Below are 15,080 nucleotides of genomic sequence, written 5' to 3'. Positions count from 1 at the left end.
TATTTGCTGCAGATGCTATACGAGCGGTCGTGAATGACTTCCTGGCCGCCCGTATGGCCACGGAGTATGCCTTAAGAGAGGCTCTAGCCCGTGTTCGATCAGATACATCTCGAGATTTCCTCCATTCGCGCTCTAGCCCCCTTCTCGTGTGCTTCATCACAGCCAGCTCCTCGGTGAACCAAGGAGATGGCCTGTCACGACGCAACGAGATGGGGCGTTCGGGTGCGATCATATCTAACGCCCTGGCCATCTCCCCGTTATAGAGAGTTACCAAGGCGTCGATAGAATCGCCAGGCTCCAAGGCAGGAAGAACCCTAAGATTCCTCAGGAATCCATCCGGATCCATCAGTCTCCTAGGGCGGACCATCTTAATTTGTCCTCCACCCCTGCGGAGGTTTAGGGTCGCAGTAAGTCTAAATGTGATCAGATGATGGTCAGACCATGACACTGGAAGGATGTTTTGATCTTCCACTCTGATCAATTCGTTGTCCGCCACAAAGACAAGGTCAAGAGTGTGCCCAGCTTGATGCGTGGGGCCGGATATTATCTGTGACAGTCCTATGGCCGTCATGGTGGCCATAAAGTCCTGAGCTGCGCCAGATAAAGTGGTCTCGGCGTGGATGTTAAAGTCTCCCAGCACCACCAGGTGCCGAATTAGAGACCACCTCCGCTAGCTCCGACAGGGAAACTACTGGGTCGCGGGGTGGGCGGTACACCAGCAGGAACCCCACACTGTCACGGCTCCCCACTTTCAAGTGGACACACTCAAACCCAGAAGCCTGTGGGACAGCGCATCTGATCACGGCGATGGATTGCCGAAAGACTACTGCGACCCCTCCTCCCCGCCCCCCTTGTCTGGCCTGCTGATGCACTCCAAAACCTGGTGGGCACAGCTGAGAGAGGTTTACTCCCCCCAGCTCGTCCAACCAGGTCTCGGTGATGCATGCCAGATCCGCCCTCTCATCCAGGATCAAGTCCTGGATGGCCGCGGTCTTACCATTAACGGATCTGGCATTAATCAGCAGGACCTTAAGACCGAGGGGACTGCCAAGGAGCCTACCACTACCTACCTTCTCCAGGGTCGCAAGGACTCTGTTGCGCTTCTCCCTGGGGTATCGGTGACCCGCAAATCTCCTCCCCCACACGACTTGGATGGCACCCCCTTCCTCCGGAACCCTCCCCCCCCCCCTGCATGGCCGGGATCTGTAACTAGTCAGCTCTCAGCAGAAGGAGTCGGGCTGGGGAATAATCTCCCTTGGGCGTTGGGAAGGGATGTTTCTGATGATGAGGTAGATAATGAAACATCAAGGGAGCTGAGTGGACTGAATAAGGGAAGGGTTCTCGAGCGAAGGAGTGTGGCTGGTTGAGTGGGGGCGACCGGGACGGATGGAGTCTCAAAATTATATGAACCAGGAGGGGGGGCCCTAACCGGTGAGCTGGTTGTGGATGCACGGGGACCTGATGGGGAATGGCAAGAAGGAACCCCGGAAGCAAATAAGGGGCGTATCTGAGGGTCCACAACTACCCTCCTAATGGTAATGCCCCATTTCTTTAGATCATAGCGCTTTGCCATAAGCTCTCCAAGCCATGAGTTGTCTTCTGGTGTTATTTGAAGACGGGAGGAACGGTCAGATGATTGGTAGTCCCTCCATAACCACACTATGGCTTCTAGTCTTATTTCCTGTGGTCTTTTACCCAGGATTTGGGCCAAGGAGTTACAAACTGCCCTCTTAGAGGTCCATCTGCCTCTGTTTATCATTTGGTCAGCAATGTCCACCGCAAACATGTCAGTTTGTAGATGTTGATCCTGAATGCAGGCTGCGGTTGGCTGAACCAAAAGGTCTGTTGTTGTATTGTTGATCGTCCTCTGAGCGGCCATCACAGACCGCTGCCACTCCACGATGTTCTCAGTCCACTCCACGATGTTCTCAGTTCAATAGGAGCCTAGTGTCTAGGTCCAGGGAAGTCATGCTACCCCTCTATTCTGCTTTGGTTAGACCACACCTGGAATATTGTGTCCAATTCTGGGCACCACAATTCAAGAGAGATATTGACAAGCTGGAATGTGTCCAGAGGAGGGTGACTAAAATGATCAAGGGTCTGGAGAACAAGCCCTATGAGGAGCGGCTTAAGGAGCTGGGCATGTTTAGCCTGAAGAAGAGAAGGGGATATGATAGCCATGAGGGGATATGATAGCCATGTATAAATATGTGAGAGGAAGCCACAGGGAGGAGGGAGCGAGCTTGTTTTCTGCTTCCCTGGAGACTAGGACGCGGAACAACGGCTTCAAACTACAAGAAAGGAGATTCCACCTGAACATGAGGAAGAACTTCCTGACTGTGAGAGCCGTTCAGCAGTGGAACTCTCTGCCCCGGAGTGTGGTGGAGGCTCCTTCTTTGGAAGCTTTTAAACAGAGGCTGGATGGCCATCTGTCAGGGGTGATTTGAATGCAATATTCCTGTTTCTTGGCAGAATGGGGTTGGACTGGATGGCCCAGGCAGTCTCTTCCAACTCTTTGATTCTATGATTCTATGAATTGCCCTTCAAAAACAGCCTTCAGACAATGTTGAAAGTAGAAGAAAAATGTTTTCTTCAGCAAACTCAAAGGATAAGTAAATGCAATTGAAAAGTACAAAAGAAAGCAAGAAAGTCTTAATCCAGACACAAAGTTTCTTACAAGGCCCCAGAAGAAACACCAGTCTTCCATCAGACAATGGGCAATGAACTAAGTCCGTAGCAGCAGACACAAAACAGATTCTGTTTGAGTGCAAACAGCAGTATCAGGGTCGTTGACTACTGCCAATTAGCGTTCTTAGCAGCTATTCTGACTGAACGCCATCTGTGTTCTGTCTGCCTCCTCATGAATTTAGAGGAGGAGATGTTGATGGCAACTATTATTTTCCTTGGCAAACAGAATTACAGTAGGATCAGATGGAGTAGAATCCCACTTTTTCTCAGCTAAGACCCAAAATCTTCCATCTTCTTTGCAATAATATCATGGGGGACATCACTGAAACCCTCGCTAAATCAGTATATGCTTTTTTGTGTGTCAGGAGCAACTTCAGAAACTGCAACTTGCTTCTGGTGTGAGAGAATTGACCGTCTGCAAGGATGTTGCCCAAGGGATGTCCGGATGTTTTGATGTTTTACCATCCTTGTGGGAGGCATGGGGAGCTGGAGCTGACAGAGGGAGCTCATCTCTGCTCTCCCCGGATTCGAGCCTCTGTCGGTCTTCAGTCCTGCCAGCACAAGGGTCTAACCCATTGCTACATCCACAGTATTCCCTTCATGTACCAAGCTTGTAAGTGTGTTTTATAAAAGAGGTCAGCCTCATGTCGATACCAGGCAAGATCTTGGAAAAGATCGCTAAGGAGGTGGTCTGCAAACACTTAGAAACAAATGCAGTCATCGCTAATAGTCAACACAGATTTATCAAAAACAAGTCATGCCAGACTCATCTGATCAATTTTTTTGGTGGTGAGGTGGCTTAAACCACTGAGCAGCTGAGCTTGTTGATCGAAAGGTTGCAGGTCCAAATCTGGGGAGCTGCATGAGCTCCCACTATCAGCCCCAGCTTCCGTCAACCTAGCAGTTCAAAAAGATGCAAATTTATTTACAGTTCTTATATTCCGCCCTTCTCACCCCGCAGGGGACTCAGGGCGGATTACAGTAAACACATATATGGCAAACATTCAATGCCAGTTTGACAAACAACATTTAACAGACAAAGGCTATTTAACTTTTTTTTTTTTCTGGCCGCCGGGGGAGCTGCTGCTTTTCATCGTCCATCAACGACACCGATGAAGTTCTTCCGCATTCCACATTCCCCGGAGTCTTCTTTCTTTATGGCCTCATAAATTAGTTAAATTTAGCCTCCCACACAAGGTGGTACCTTATTTTCCTACTTGACAGATGCAACTGTCTTTCGGGTTGCAAAGGTCGACAACGGGCTACACAATGGCTGGACACCCACTCCAGCTCGGGCTGGCTTCGAACTCATGACCTTTTGGTCAGAGTGATCTTAATGCAGCTGACACTCAGCCAGCTGCGCCACAATCCCGGTGCGTATATCAATAGGTACTGCTCCGGCAAGAAGGTAACGGTGCTCCATGCAGTCATGCTGGCCACATGACCTTGGAGGTATCTATGGACAATGCCGGATCTTAGAAATGGAGCTGGGTACATGCAGGGAACTCAATGGATGGAGTGTATCTGGATTTCAGGAAGGCCTTCCCCCCTCAGGGTTGAGAAGGGCGGGGTAGAAATGCGTGAAATAAATAAGTAAATAAATAAATGGAGCAGAAGGTCTCTCAGGAGTATGTTGAGAATAAGGTTCAGCACCTTGGAGAGCTCTTTTAAAGCCTGCATTTAAAACTGGATTAGAGTGTTGTTACTACTATATTTACACATATTCCTTATTTATTTCTATCTCACCTTTTCTCCAGATCAGCTTTGAAGTGGCTCTGTTATTGTTGTGTGACTTCAATTCATTTTTCACCCATGGCAACCCTAAAGGGAACCTCTTGCAAGGGTTTCTAGGTTATGTTTGTTGAATGCTATACCATTGCCTTCCTCTGAGGCTGAGAAAGTGAGGCTTGTCCAAATGTCATCCAGTGAGTTTCTATGGCCAAGAGAGGGATCTGAACCTGGTTTCCAGAGCCATATGGGCCAGGCTTTAGCATAGCCAGTTAATTACTAGCAGCAATAAGATCACACCAATTGAAAGGTTGGCAGTTTGAAGCCCGGGTCGAGGGGAGCACCCAGCCTTTGGCCCAGCTCACTGTCCACCTAAGCAGCTTGAAAACAGCTGTGAGTTGCGAGTAGAAAAATTAGGCATCACTTAAGTGGCGCAGTGGGCTAAAGCACTGAGCTGCTGAGCTTGTTGATCGAAAGGTCGCAGGTTCGATTCCGGGGAGCAGCGTGAGCTTCCACTGTCATCCCTAGATTCTGCCAACCAAGCAATTCGAAAAATGCAAATGTGAGTAGATCAATAGGTACCGCTCCGATGGGAAGGTAACGGCGTTCCATGCAGTCATGCCGGCCACATGACCTTGGAGGTGTCTATGGACAACGCTGGCTCTTCGGCTTAGAAATGGAGATTAGCACCACACCCCAGAGTCAGACATGACTGGACTTAATGTCAGGGGACTACCTTTACCTTTGCCTTAAGTGGGGAAGTATTTTACAGCACCATAAAAAGGAAATACCAGAAAATGCAAGTGATCAAAGGAAGGAGGTAGTCTGTGATCAAGGCTCTTCATCATAGAGGACCTTCTTGCGGTGACACAGGAGGCACTTCAAGTGGCCAGATACTGGTCGAAGGACATTTAATCAACTACCAAGCTTGCAAACTTTGTGTTTTCTTTGTTTGTCTGTTTGTTAAAAAATGCAATGCAACTGTTTGGTCTGCTCCAGACACGATAAATAAAAAATAATAGATGATGGAGCGACAGCACCCCCCTGTGGCTGGAATCAAGCACAGCCTCCAGGACGCTGAAGTTGAGGAAAATGCCAACATATACCTCTATCTGTTGTCTGTCCCATCTGATTGATGGCATTGAATGCTTGCCCTGTATGTGTTCTGTGCTTTGACCTGATTCCCCTTCAAGTTGAGAAGGGTAGAATATAAATTTTGTAAATAAATAAATAAATGGACAATGAATCAGGTTTGGGTTTGAGTCTGGAGTCATAAAGGGAGAATACACGAAACTACTTGCTTTCCATCAAAAACAGGAGACACCAAAGAATTTTTTTGCAACTCAATGTTGTGCACTCATGATCCTAAAATATTAAAAAAGAGAACATTATTGTGATTTACATACAAAACTGTATTGTATTTGGCTCGTTTTCAAACAAAATCCATTTGCTCTGCTGCTGTGGACGTCGCCTTCTCAGCTGTAAAATGGCGATGCTTTTGTTCATTAGCACAAAATAAAAGACGTGGTGGCACTGATGATTGTGAGATAGGGAAACATCACAAAATATTTTACTAAATAAGGCGTTCTCACAAAAATAGGGGGATATCTTTTTAAGCTGTCACTTCCAATTCAGTCTTTCGTTTGATCCAAAGAGCAGGATTTTGCCATTGAGAAGAAATAACCTAAATTAGATGAAAAACAAGAAAGATCAGAAGTCATACATCTTACAAAGTATGTATAATAGTAACCTAAGATTATTTGGTATAATTCCATTATCCTGGTGGAGGCCACAAGGGGGCACTCGAGAGAGAAGGATAATCCATTTTACAAGGGGGAAGTTGAAGGAGGAAAACCATTTCCCTTGTTTCCACTGGTTATTCCCCCTTCCCACTTCCCATTTCATAAATGGGAGTTGTTTTCACGACAGTCACATGGGTGGAAATGGTTTTCCTCCTTCAACCCACCCCCCACACCAGTAAAATGGATTATCCTCTCTTTAACGCCCCCTTGTGGCCTCCGACAAGATAATGGAATAGTACCAATTATTCTATTAATTGTGCTGTTAAAAATGTATATAGCTCCCGGTGGTGCAGTGGGTTAAAGCACTGAGCTGCCAGACTTGCAGACCAAAAGGTTGCAGGCTCAAATCCAGGGAGTGGGGTGAGCTCCCGCTGTTAGCCCCAGCTTCTGCCAACCTAGCAGTTCAAATGTGAGTAGATCGATATGTACCGCTCTGGCAGGAAGGTAATGGCGCTCCATGCATTCATGCCAGCCACATGACCTTGGAGGTGTCTATGGACAACGTTAGCTACCCCTCTATTCTGCTTTGGTTAGACCACACCTGGAATATTGTGTCCAATTCTGGGCACCACAATTCAAGAGAGATATTGACAAGCTGGAATTTGTCCAGTGGAGGGCGACTAAAATGATCAAGGGTCTGGAGAACAAGCCCTATGAAGAGTGGCTTAAGGAGCTGGGCATGTTTAGCCTGAAGAAGAGAAGGCTGAGAGGAGATATATATAAATATGTGAGAGGAAGCCACAGGGAGGAGGGAGCAAGCTTGTTTCTGCTTCCTTGGAGACTAGGATGCAATGGAACAATGGCTTCAAACTACAAGAAAGGAGATTCCATCTGAACATGAGGAAGACCTTCCTGACTGTGAGAGCCGTTCAGCAGTGGAACTCTCTGCCCCGGAGTGTGGTGGAGGCTCCTTCTTTGGAAGCTTTTAACCAGAGGTTGGACGGCCATCTGTCAGGGGTAATTTGAATGCAATATTCCTGCTTCTTGGCAGAATGGGGTTGGACTGGATGGCCCATGAGGTCCCTTCCAACTCTTTGATTTTATGATTCGATGATTCGATGATTCTTAGGCTTAGAAATGGAGATGAGCACCAACACCCAGAGTTGGACACAAATGGACTTAATGTCAGGGGAAACCTTTACCTTTACTTATATATCATAAGATCTCAGGGTGTTCACACTACTACTTCAAATAAATGATGTAACTGAAATAGGAAAGGAGGCACGTTTTCCACTTTAAGGAAAGCAAAAGGGGTTCAATGTATTGTCGAAGGCTTTCATGGCCGGAATCACTGGGTTGTTGTAGGTTTTTCCGGGCTATATGGCCATGTTCGAGAGGCATTCTCTCCTGACGTTTAGCCTGCATCTATGGCAAGCATCCTCAGAGGTAGCGAGGTCTGTTGGAAGTAGGAAAATGGCTTTATATATCTGTGGAATGACCAGGGTGGGACAAAGCAAAAGGGGGTTCTCGATGGGTGTTAACAAGTGCCTATATCTAAAAGAAGTGGTTCCCAACCTTTTTTTGACCACGGATCACTTTGACCAAGGACCATTCTCCAATATTAGAACCTTAAGGGTAACAAATCAGTTTTTGGTCAACTTTAGATTTAGTTTGGTTACTGGGGTGCAGATTCAGAAAATTGCATAGGATGGACCACATCAGCTCTAGTTTCTGATATAGAACAACTACCAACCAGTAGTCAACATCTGCTCGCCCACAAAAAATCATATTTAATCATCTAGAGCTGATGTGGTAGTAGTAATCTTTCATGGGTAGTCTGCCTCTTCCCTCCTCGGCACTATAAGAGGGTTTCACAAGACCAGTTGCTCCTGTTGATGTGTGGATCAAGGGTCTGGAGAACAAGTCCTATGAGGAGCGGCTTAAGGAGCTTGGCATGTTTATCCTGAAGAAGGCTGAGAGGGGATATGATAGCCATGTATAAATATGTGAGAGGAAGCCACAGGGAGGAGGGAGCAAGCTTGTTTTCTGCTTCCTTGGAGACTAGGACGCGGCACAATGGCTTCAAACTACAAGAGAGGAGATTCCATCTGAACATGAGGAAGAACTTCCTGACTGTGAGAGCCGTTCAGCAGTGGAACTCTCTGCCCCGGAGTGTGGTGGAGGCTCCTTCTTTGGAAGCTTTGAAGCAGAGGCTGGATGGCCATCTGTCGGGGGTGATTTGAATGCAATATTCCTGCTTCTTGGAAGAATGGGGCTGGACTGGATGGCCCATGAGGTCTCTTCCAACTCTTTGATTCTATGATTCTTTTATTCAAGGCAACGGTGTAGTAATGGTGAGGCCGTGGACAATATATTTCTATTCTTGGGGAACACTGGTGGTCCATGGACCACAGGTTGGGAACCACTGATCTTAAAAAGACCCCCCTTTATGAATTTCAGATATGAATAAAAACAGATTTTCTACACCGACACTGAACTATCCTTTCCCCACTTTTAGAGTCTGGTTGATCTCGTAGCTTTACCTTATAAGAAAATCAGTTCTATTATCTTGCCAAGGCAAATTGTGATCTGATCTGTTGCTCTGCTGTGTACCTAAATCAGTGCAATCACTGTGGACCACGAGACCTAAAATAAGGTCTGTGGCTCTAGATGATTAAATATGGTTTTCTGTGGGCAGCATATGTGGATAGCATATGTTCTGTAACAGAAACTAGAGCTGCAATGCAATTTTCTGAATCAGCATCCCAAATAACCAAACCGAATCTAATATTGACCAAAAAAGGATTCGTAACCCTTTTGGACAATCATGCTGGGGAAAGTGGAAGGCAAAAGGAAAAGGGGCCGACCAAGGGCAAGATGGATGGATGGCATCCTTGAAGTGACTGGACTGACCTTGAAGGAGCTGGGGGTGGTGACGGCCAACAGGGAGCTCTGGCGTGGGCTGGTCCATGAGGTCACGAAGAGTCGGAGACGAATTAACAACAACAACAACAACCCTTTTGGTATTAATGTTGGAGAGTGGTTCCTGGTCAAAGTGGTCCCTGGTCAAAAAAAGACTGGGAACCACTGACCTAAATCCACTAACCTGTTCATAGATCCTCCTCTGTGATGTAACTTTTCTTTAACAGGTGTTCTTTCACTTCCTTGCTTTCAATGTAAATCTCGGATACCATATGGCAAGGAATATACCCTTGTTTTTCTTGGCATTCGCCTCTATAATATCCTTTGCCGTCTTTGTCTCCAAACACCTTTAGGATTTGCCCCTCCTTAAAGGACAATTCCTCTCCATCGGCCTCGGAGTTAGGAGACATTGTCAGAGGGTCGTAGTCAAAAAGTGCGACAAACAATCTTTCTGAGTCTTCATTGAGTATACGTCCTAGAACTACGTTCCCTTGAGGACTTGGATTAGGCAGCGAGGGAACGATTTGGCAGGTTATCATTTCCGTTTCTGCCAGTTCTGGAGAAGACATGGGCCTCCGCTGGACCCCAGCAGTTTGGGGGCAAGCAAAATGTATCCGATACTCCCCCTCTTCCTCAGAGTCCGAGGAATCAGAATTACTATTGTGGTGACCAAGAGGAGAGCGCCAGCTTCCAGGTCTTGATATTTGCTCTGCTTCCGCTTGAGCCCCCTCCATGAACGCTTTGCACAACTGCGACATCTGTTGACTGCGTGTCTTCTCCAGGAAACCATCCAGTTCTTCCTCAAGACTGATATTATTGGGTCCCGCCCGTCTGGAACGACTACCTTTTGGGGGTGCAAACTCGATTGAAGAAACACTGGATTTGGGACTCCAAAAAGATGCGCCAGAATGCTCAGCATAGTGTTGGGAAAATGAATCTTTGGAAATATTCACAGGCTGGGTCACTGCATGAACGTCGACCTTTTTGCTTTTAAATTTGGGACTTTTTTGACTCAGGAAATACTTTTTTGACCTTTTCTTTTGAGAGCCTTCGGGAAACACTTGCGATTCTGTTTGGGTGTAATTGGCTGATTCCGCACAACTTGATGCTGGAAAAACACATTCGGAAGACTGCTTCCAAACAGAGGGAGAGAGATTGGAAAACACGTTATCGTTATGCCTTGCCTTTGGAAGAGTTTCCCAAGTTGGAGAGGACTCCTGATTCTGAGGAATGTCCCCTGGTGTAGAAGTGCCTGACTCTTGGCAATTAGAAGTGAAGTGAATTGTGAAATTGCTCTCTGCGTTGGATATAGACGGGTGGGAGTGAAGGGACGGAGATGCATTGCGTCCTGTAGCAACAGACCCATCGTCAGACTCGGCAGCCTGATTGCAGAGAACAGGGGTTGGCAATGAAGAAGGAGGGGTGCTCAGTATCGTGGCTGGGATCAAAGCTGGCACAGAACCCACAGATTCTCCATATGGGGACAAAGTCTTTACAAAAACCTTGCAGGGCCCATGAAACATACGCAGTTGAGATGCTTCTAACGAAACCCTTCCAGCTGTTGGTGACATCACTTCTGTGACTTTCCATCCGTTTATGTAAACAGCATAGCCAGTGACCTTAACCCCATTGGATGATCCCGCTGTATCAATGGTTACTGGCAACCAGCTAATGATCAGAAACTCTGAAGAAGAATTGGGGTGAACCTGGACATCAAGGGGAGGATTGGGTAATCCTACTAATAGGGTAGTAATGGTAATTGCTCTTGATATCCGTTCCAAATGGCCTTGAGGAAACTCTTCAAAAGGAGCTCGAGTTTCCACTTTGATATTGTACTGGGTGTTGGGTTTCAGGTTTCGGAAAGTGTACCAATAAACCCCCTTTTCTGTCACGTCATATTCTTCCTCGTTGAGATACACGGTATGCGTATAGTTACTGCTTCTTGGCAGCCAAGTGATCTCTGCCGAGGTTGCAGTGACACTCCGAAGCTCCAAGAGGGTTGGCGCAATATGGAAACCATGTCCTACCAGGAAAGTACATTGCAACTTATCAGAGTGTCCTTTGTCGGTCACACTTTGCACTGAAATCCGGTAGGAACGAGACTTCAGATCCAGGTTCTCAATCACGGCTTTCATCTGGTTGCTGTGCTTGACATTACAACATAAATCTGTGTTGACGTAAATATTATAGCTATGTACTTTCCCCCAGTTATCTGCTACCTGTGGTGGATCCCAGCCGATGATGACAGATTTGGCAAACTGTCTGATAAGCGTCAGATTCCGGGGATAAGGAACTACCTCTTGGTCATCGCCCATTTCTCCTCCGAATTCATTTGTCAAGAGATTAATGCACAAATCTTCCTCGGGGTTGTCGTTCCCTTCCTCGCTGCTCGCATTTCGGTATGGGCACCCTACTTCATGGTAGCAATAGAAAGACATGTCCCTTGGCTCCTCCAAAGGAAGGAAACTGATGAGCTCATTCCCTGAAACTTCTTCTACCAGGTTGGAAGGTATCATCCCTCTCCTTCCATCCATCAACTCCCCTTCGTAGAAGCCATCTTCGTCCATTTCCCCACAGACGTAAACATACTCTCCAGCTGTGAGTGGAAGCTCTGTCTCGGGGTTTTTATTAGGGCCATCGAAGGGATCGTAGCTGTAGCGTGCCAGAAAGACGCGAAGTTTGGAAAGACCTGGATTTTCTAAGTCAAGACTTATGGATATTTTATCGCTTTCCAGTTCTGGTGTTTCCTCTGTCGTATCTTCTTTTGGATAAGGACAAGACTGAGAGCGGTTGTGGATGGAATCCGATCCAGAGGCACTCGAGTGAGTCTCTAGTTCTTCAGCTTGTTGGAGCAAAGCACGACACTCTCGAGACGCAGGGCTTTTATCACAGTTCTTCCTTTTTCCACCACTGTGAAAACTGCGACGGGTGTCTTGATTCCCTTTTGAGGGGGAGACGATGGATGTGGTTGTGTATGTCGCATGGGATGATTCCACTTCCAAGATTCCAGATATCTTCTCTTGTAATGGCCCAAATCCTTGAGACTGAAGGTTAAAGCATTCTAACTCTTTCACTCGAGCTTCAAGCTCTTCAACTGTTTTGTCGTTTTCTCTTCTTGTTTTTTCCTGGGTTTGCTGGAGTTGTCGTATTTCTTCTTCTTTGGTCTGCAGCACTAACAGGGTTTCCTCGTGCTCGGATACTAGCTGTTGCCGTCTTTCCACGATCTCTTTCAAATGGCTAATTATTTGTTCCAAATTCTCCACTTTGCTCTCAAGGCCCTTCGTCAATTGCACGGCAGAATTGCGAGCATCCGTTGCCTCCACGAGTTTCCTATTGAGCTCAGTGTTTTCATTCTCACGTTTCTCTGTCACTTCATTCTTCTGATGGAGGTGGGAGTTTTCCTCACTGACCCTGGTGTTTTCCTGTAATACCTCTTTGAGCTGTCTTTCCAATTCATCACATTGCTTTTGTTTGGTCTCTATTTCACATTCAAGGTTTTCACATTGCTTGCTTTTCTCAGAAAGCTTCTCCTTCAATGCTTGTATGCGATTTTCAGTATCTGAATCTATTTCCAAAAGGCTCTTGCCTTCGTTCTTGATGCCATTTCCAGCTGGTGGTGATTCCAAATCTACATTGTCAACCAATATGTTTAGTGTCTCTTTTGGCAAAGATGTGTTCTCCAAAGGTGTATCTGGTGAGGTTTCCTGCATACTCACAGGTGAAGGTTCAGAATATGAATTTATTTTGGAGCGCTCGAGAGATTCCCTCAGGTTCTTGAGCATAATCTGTCGCTGTAATCGCAGAACTTCTTTCTGGGATTCTCGCAGCAAGCGCTCAAAATCACAATTGTTAAGCAAATGCTGGGTCTCTTTGCCTCCAGATAGCTTGGAATGAAGATCCCAACATTCCCTCTGTAAGGCTTCTAACTCTTGATTTTTAGCCAGGAGGAGACTGGCTTGTTCAATCCGGTCTTTGGCCCTTTGCCGAGCAAACGATGTTTTGTACAATTCCATATCTGAGCGACTCAGGGCCACTGGGATGTGGCTGCTGCTCACTTTGAGGCTGGATTCTTGGAGCCGTTTGGCTCTTTCTTCCAGCCTCTTAGCAATTCCTATCAGCTCGGTATTCTTCTTCTTGAGCCGCGTGACTTTCTCTTGCATCTCTGGGAAGCTGTTCTCCCTCAGCAAGGCATTCTCGCTCTTGAGGTTGGTGCATCTTTGCTCCAGATCTGCCAGAGCTTTCAAAAACTCTGCATTCTGCTTCGCCAGCTCATCATAACTATTCCTGGACAGCCAGTTGTGCACCTGCGGCTCTCGGGGCTCCTCCTGCCCTTCAGTTGCCACAGACATTACGGCACTAGCTTTGTTCTCTTCTGGAGGAACCTCCTCACCATCCTCTCGCTGGGCCGCATTCCCCATAGATATCTCCTCTCCTAAAGTAATGTGAGGTGCCTTATGTTGTTCCTGGGAGAAGTACTTGCTGTTCTCCATGGGCACCTCTTTTTCTGAAGTTTGTTTGGGTACCTCTTGTTCCACTAAACTGTGGAACTTCTCCTCCGTGGGAACCTCCTTTCCCAATATATTTTTGAACGTCTGTTGTTCCTGGGAGAAGTGGCTGTTGTTCCCCATGGGCACCTCCTTTCCCAAAGTTTGTTTGGGTACCTCTTGCTCCACGAAAATGTGAGACTTCTCTTCCATGGGAACCTCCTTTCCCAATATATTTTTGAACGTCTGTTGTTCCTTTGGGAAGTGGCTCTTGTCCTCCATGGCCTTCTGCTTTCTCAAAGCATTTTCAGGTGTCTGCTGTTGCTGCTCCTGGGAGCAGCGGCTCTTGCTGCATGTGCATGAGCTCCGTCCTTGCCTTTGTGGAGACTCACGGGAGAGGTTCAAGTCACTCTCCAACGAACATGACTTGGAGGCTTGGCAGGCGGCCAAGAGGCTGCTTAGGGTGTGAGGCCCGCTCTTGGTGACCTTAGGGGGGTCGGAGGGGCCCCTCTGTGGGAAGCCCAGGGTGGGCTGCTCCCCCTCAAAGCGCTGGAGGATGTACTTGAGGAACAGGCTCCGCTCAAGCTCCAGCTCGGCCTTGAGGTGGCGAATGCGGACGGCCTGCTCTCCGTCGACCTCCCAGCGGAGCTTGCCCAGTACTTCCTGCAGCTTGGCACGGCTTTCTCCACTCAGGCCCTGGCCTTGGCCTTTGCAGCGGCCCACCAGCTCTTCAGCCAGCTGGCGCTGGAGGTCTCGTGCCTGGCGCATGGCAGCATCACGCTCCCGCTGTAGCAGCTCCTGGGCTTGGCGCAGCTCGGCTTCCTTCCAGCGGAGCAGCTGCCGGATCTCAGCCTCGCGCTCCCGTAGCCCGGCTTCTTTCAGCTGGTGGAGTTCACGGGCCCGTTGTTGCTCCCACTTGGAGCGGAGCTGGTCGGCTAGCAGTTGCCGCTCCTTCTCCGCTGCCTCTCGCAGCTCTCGGGCCTCCAGGGCGAAGTGGCGCCGGGCTTCCTGGGAGCGGAGACGCTCAGCCTCCAGCTCCGCCCGCAGTGCCTCCAGCTCCCGGCGGTGGTCTTCGTGGGCAAGGGCTGAGGATGGGGCCCGAGGTGGAGGAGGTGGTGGAGGGCCACCTCCTGCCCCTCCATTACCTCCTCCTGCTCTGCGATGGGAGAGGCTGGGCGAGGCCTCAGGCGTTGGTGCCTCGCCACCTCTGACTGAAGGACCATCTTTGGTCATGTTCTCAGGGGGAAAATAGCTTTTGATGGGAAGACCCTCTCTACACGTGCAGCCACTGGCACACGTCCATTGGTCTTCAAAGTTGTGGAGCCTTGAGGACCGCTCTGTTCTCACTGCCATTGTCTCTTCCTCCATTCCATTCCAACCCACGCTCCCTTCTAGTTGTCATGGCATGGAGGGAGGATGCCTGGGCTGGGCTCTCTAGAACAGTGGTTCTCAACCTTCCTAATGCCGCGACCCCTTAATACAGTTCCTCATGTTGTGGTGACCCCCAACCATAACC

General features: G+C 48.0%; 1 protein-coding gene across 1 annotated transcript; it reads right to left on the bottom strand.

Annotated features, from left to right (window-relative positions):
• Positions 1-9,245: 9,245 nt before the first annotated feature.
• Positions 9,246-14,797, bottom strand: LOC132765778 (RIMS-binding protein 2-like). Its single transcript, XM_060760049.2, has one exon. The coding sequence runs from the start codon at positions 14,795-14,797 to the stop codon at positions 9,269-9,271; it is 5,529 nt and encodes a 1,842-aa protein (XP_060616032.2). The 3' UTR covers positions 9,246-9,268.
• Between the last annotated feature and the right edge of the window lie 283 nt (positions 14,798-15,080).

Source organism: Anolis sagrei, chromosome 2, assembly GCF_037176765.1.
Source record: "Anolis sagrei isolate rAnoSag1 chromosome 2, rAnoSag1.mat, whole genome shotgun sequence".
In the NCBI taxonomy this organism is placed as follows: Eukaryota; Metazoa; Chordata; class Lepidosauria; order Squamata; family Dactyloidae; genus Anolis; species Anolis sagrei.
This window is presented reverse-complemented; position numbering and strand designations above follow the sequence as displayed.